Genomic DNA, 5,039 nt, shown 5'->3' with positions numbered 1-5,039 from the left:
TGACTGCACCCAGCCTGGTGGCCCCACTGGGAGAGGGCTCTGGGAAGCTTGTGTCTGGTTTCTTCTGGAGTTCGCCCCACGTGCCTTTTTTTTTTTGCTGATTTTGCTTCATAGGTAACAGTGCCTGCAATGTGGGAGAACTGGGTTCAATCCCTTTATCAGGAAGATTCCCTGGAGAAGGGCATGGCAACCCACTGCATGGACAGTAGCCTGGTGGGCTACAGTCCATGGGGTCACAAAGTATCGGACATGACTATGCGACATTTTGCTTCATAACCTTTCATGATAACAGATTGCAGCTGGTGCCAGATGAATACGGCTGGTGCCTGAGTCCTGAGTCCTCCTAGCAAATCCTGAAACATGGGGGTGATCTCAGGGGCCCCGACATACTCTTTTCTCCTCCTTAGAACTTGTTGCCACTGACCATCCTATCATATTTGCTATTTATCTTGCTTATTGTCCACTCCCCACCCCCACCTCCATCCACGGCCCACCCCCACCTTCTTGGTCTCTGCAGGAGCCCAGCATCACTGACACAGACCCACAGAAGAGGGAGAATATTTGCTGAACAACTGTAACAGTTTTATTTCCAAAGGTGGAGACCCTCCCCGGTCTTGATGTGGGAAGGGGGCCTTTGGCCGGAGCTGCAGAGCCGAGTGGGACCGGGTGAACAGGGGCAGCTAGCTTGGGAGGCTGGTGGGCCCACGAAGCCACATCACACGGGTTCCATCTGCAGCTCCTCCCCATCCACAGCCTCTATCTGGTGGAAGGCAGCATGGGAGCCGATGACTACGAGAGTGGCTCCTGCAGGAAAATGGGCAGTTCAGGGCCTGGTGGCCTCACCTGGCCCCCACCGCCCACAGCGCTGCCCAGACCCTGTACTCACCCAGGACCCAGAAGACAGCGGAGCCCGCGCCAGCCAGCCAGAAGAAGGGAAAGGAGACGCCCCCAGCCAGAGCATACTGATGGGCAGGGCTCACCTCACGGCCTGCGGGGCAGAGGGCATTGGGTCAGCTGTTCTGACTCGTGCCTCCTCCCAGAGTAACCCCTGATGCTCCCCCAAAACTCGCAAGCTCCGGGTCTAATCTCAGGGTCTAATCTAAACTTGTGCCAAGGCCCTCCAGCCCTTGGCCCGAGCCACTGACCGTGGGAACACAGAGTGCCTTCCTCAGCCCCCTGCCTTCTGCCCTTCAACCCCACTTCTGCTAGGAAGCTCCCAGCCTCCCTCTCCTGACTATAGTTCTCCTGCTCCAACCTGCACTCGCGCAGATCTGGAACCTCTGACTGGCAGCCTAAGAGCCAAATCTGACCTGGGGATGTGTCTTTTGAGTCTGCACATTATTCCATCAGAATTTGGTTTGTGGCTGCCAGAAAAACTGGATAATTTCACGTAACAATAGGCCGGCCCTCTGCATCCACGGATGGAAACCCGTGGATCATTGTACTACATCATTTTTCATAAAGGACTTGAGCATTGGTGGACTTTGCCATCCATGGGGGCTCCTGGAACAATCCCCTATGTACACCAAGGGGCAGCTGTACAGATGTCTGGCTTCTCGTGATGGATTGGAAGGTCGGATCTGCAGGTACTGGGGGCAGCAGTAGCTGAAGCCAAGTCGTGTCTATACTCCAAGTGCTCCCTCCATGCCCTGGGCTAGCTCGATGCCCCCCTCCACCCAGCCCACCTTTGTCATGTACGTGACCAGCAGGCTTCTGAAGCATTCTGTCTTAGGTCTACCTGTTCATCTGAGCCCAATTCCCCCTTATCCCCACTCCAAAGCCCTTGAGCATCCCCTAGCTGGGAACTCAGGGCCCTCTGTTTTATTTTTAAATCTTCTGCCAGCACCGCACATAATATGTGACTTAGTTCCCTGATGGGGGATGGAACCCATGTCCCCCTGCGTTGGAAGCATGGTCTTAACCACTGAACCACAAGGGAAGTCCTCAGGCCTGTCTTTCTTCTCAGTGGTGTTTCCGGTGTCAGTCTGGGACCACCTGAGCCACAGGGCTCAGCTTCCCTCTTTGAGAAATCCCAAGATTTCCACTTCCACCCCAGGAAGTTGGAAAGGGGAAGCACGGATATAGGCCAGTGAGAAGTCGCCACCTGGTGGCCGATGTGGGTACGTGCAGCTGACGTTTTTGGCAGGAGGTCAGGCAGGAGGTCAGGCAGGAGGGAGAGGGAAAGAGGTTTAAGGAGTCAGGCGGAGGTGGGTTCTGGGGTATCTTCTGGACTTGGGGGATAACAACCTGGGGGGGCTGAGACTGGGTGGGAGCATCAGGTGTATCTGAGACTTTAAGGGACCGAGTTTGGGAGAATCTAGTGTAGATAAGAGGCTTGGGCAGACGTGGGTTCAAAAGGACTTGGGTTTGGTGTCAAAAGGTTTGTGTTCCAAGAGACCAGGATGTGAACAGTCTGGGCAAAGGGTTTCTCACCGAACAGCACAAACTTGGACTGCAACGTGCGCAGATAGAGGATGTAGCAGGCGCCAAAGAAGACAGCCAGAGCCACCAGCAGCATGGGAGACGTCGCCCTGGAAGGGGGCAGGGAGCCATGCGTCAGGGAGCTGGGGCTAGGCCAGACAAGGAGGCCCTGACCTTCCCATTGGCGGATGGCAGGCAATCTGCTTGGGGCCGGGGAAGTCACATTTGGTCACACTGAATCCTGGCCAGGTTGATGGGGGGACTAGGGACCTGGCCCTTCGGTGAAAACTTCCGGCAGAACTATCCCATGGGAATGGGGCCCGGGCAGTGAGAGGTGGGGCCGGATGCCGAGGGCGGGGTAGGCCAGCGCGGGCCACGCAGCCTGGTGGGGGTGGGGACGGGAGCGCGGACTGGCCGAAGAGGCACTCACACACAGTACAGGATGAGGCCCAGAAACACGAACACATAGTTGCTCTGGTAGTACTCCACGTTGCGTACGAGGCGCTGGCACAGCTCGCCCAGGTTGCGGGGCCGCGAGAAGCGCCGCTGGTCCACGAAGGAGCCCCAGGACCGGATGGTCGCACGGCGCCGCTCCAGCCACTCGCGGCCCGCGCCAGATGGAATCAGTTTCGGCAGCAGGGTCCTGATGGGTGAGGGGTCACGTCAGCGATCGACCGACCGGGATGGAGTCCGGACCCTCCAGCAAGAAGAGGACCGAGGGGGGCCGGACTCCGGGGTTCTGGGGTGGATAATGGTCCCAGGCTCCTGGATCTCAGGGGAGAAAGGGGCTGAGGGCCCAGACTCCAGAGTCCTCGAAGAGGACAACAGAGGCCCAAGCTCTTATGTCTAGAGGCCAGGATTCCTAGGACCCCCCAGGGGGGAGGGGTCGGGGGACCAGGACTCCCGGGTCTCGGTTGCTCACGCGGCGCTCAGTCCTTCCGCCTCGGCATCCTTCTGCTGGTCCTTCTCGCCCGCCATGTCTATGTTGTCTGGGAAAGAACTGAGGAGCCCAGGGCTCTGCAGACCCCGCGGGCCCCGCCCGAGCCCGGCCTCACCCAGCAGAGCTGGAGCGGACGTGTAGTCGTTCTGGAGCCGCTGGGGAACGGTAGTTCTGCTGCCGAGCATTGTGGGAGTTGTAGTCCTGATGGTGCCGGGGAAAATGGGCACCATGATGGTGGCATGACTCGCGAAGCACTTTGGGAGTTGTAGTCGTGTGAAATAACCCAGAGCCCCTCTGGGCATTGTGGGAAGTGTAGTTTCCGAATTAGGACGCGTGGAGTCGGGGAAAGTGAGTTGTCAGGAGTCAGGGCGTTAGGCAAGCTCTAAAGGCAAGAAGACGCTGTGTACTCCCCCGTGCAGGCTACAGTTGGGACCGTGTAGAGCTGTCATTCTGTCTCTAGGAGGTATAAAAAAACACTTGATAAAACACTCAGATGTTCTGATTCAGCAGATCTAGGGCGAGTCCCTTCATCTGCGTTTCTAACAAGTTTCTAGGTGATGTTGATGCTTCTGGTCCATGGCCCACATTTTGAATAGCGAGACTGTAAAGAGTTCGTGGGAGTCTATTCCTTCCTTCTTTAACAGGCTAGTGATGGGGCCATGGTTGCTGGAGGGGGTGTCTAAGGTGGGGAGCAAAGCTCCAGCCCCACCCTTGGGCTACCAAGGATGAATGGGTTAGGATTAGGGACCTTGGTTAGGGTGAAGGGAAGTGGAGGGAAAGGTTGAGATTTTATTTTTTCATTTATCATTTTTTTGTCCAGTTTTATCGAAGGGGTGAGAATTTTTTAAAGATGTAGATGTCATAACTAAGAACTGGGATTCTGGGGTCAGAGGTCAAACTTCAAGCTGTGTTGAGCTCATCACCTCCCTGAACCTCAGTGTCTTCATGTGGACAGTGAAGATCCTGGGAGTACCACACTCATGGGATTGAGATTGGGTTGAATGATCCATGAAAAGTGCTTGAAAGAGTCTTGATATTTCATAACTGTTTGATAAGCAGTAGTCCATGCTATTGCCACTACATTATCATGGCTGTTATAATTATTTCCAGAGTTCAGCCTTCTCAAAATTTTTTTAAAATTTTATTTGTTTATTTTCGGCTACATCAAGTCTTAGTTATAACACATGGTGCTTACTTGGTTTGTGGCATGTGGGATCTTGGTTCCCAGACCAGGGATCGAACCCAGGTCCCCTGCATTGCAAAGTGGATTCTTAAGCACTATATCACCAGGGAAGTCCCAGCCTTCTCACCGTCCCCTTGAGTGGCTGGTGTCTGAGACATGGGCCTTTCTTTCCCCTGGTTCCCAGAGTCTTAGCTCTCTCAGTCTTTGCCCCTGCCGCAGGGTGAGTTGTAGAAAACCAGCCAGAGTTCTAAGGAGGTGCACCAGAACAGCCTCAAGAAATGTGTAGAAGTTTCGGGAAACCTGGGCTCCCTTACACAGACTGAGAACCTCATTTTCCGAGGCTGGGTGGGGCTAAAGGAGAATACCCAATGAGATATTTGGTGGCTCAGACGGTAAAGAATCTGCCTGCAATGCGGGAGACCCAGGTTCGATCCCTGGGTCAGGAAGATCTCCTGGAGATGGGAATGGCTACCCACTCTAGTTTTCTTGCCTGGA

General features: G+C 55.1%; 1 protein-coding gene across 1 annotated transcript; it reads right to left on the bottom strand.

Annotated features, from left to right (window-relative positions):
- Window positions 1–560: 560 nt before the first annotated feature.
- RABAC1 (Rab acceptor 1) lies at window positions 561–3,537 on the bottom strand. The gene is made up of 5 exons (XM_006041257.3): window positions 3,344–3,537; window positions 2,852–3,064; window positions 2,434–2,531; window positions 887–988; window positions 561–804 (listed from the first exon to the last, which is right to left on the bottom strand). Exons 1-5 carry the CDS (start codon window positions 3,397–3,399, stop codon window positions 716–718), a joined length of 558 nt encoding a protein of 185 aa, XP_006041319.2. The 5' UTR covers window positions 3,400–3,537; the 3' UTR covers window positions 561–715.
- Window positions 3,538–5,039: the final 1,502 nt, after the last annotated feature.

Source organism: Bubalus bubalis, chromosome 18, assembly GCF_019923935.1.
Source record: "Bubalus bubalis isolate 160015118507 breed Murrah chromosome 18, NDDB_SH_1, whole genome shotgun sequence".
NCBI classification, from domain to species: domain Eukaryota; kingdom Metazoa; phylum Chordata; class Mammalia; order Artiodactyla; family Bovidae; genus Bubalus; species Bubalus bubalis.
This window is presented reverse-complemented; position numbering and strand designations above follow the sequence as displayed.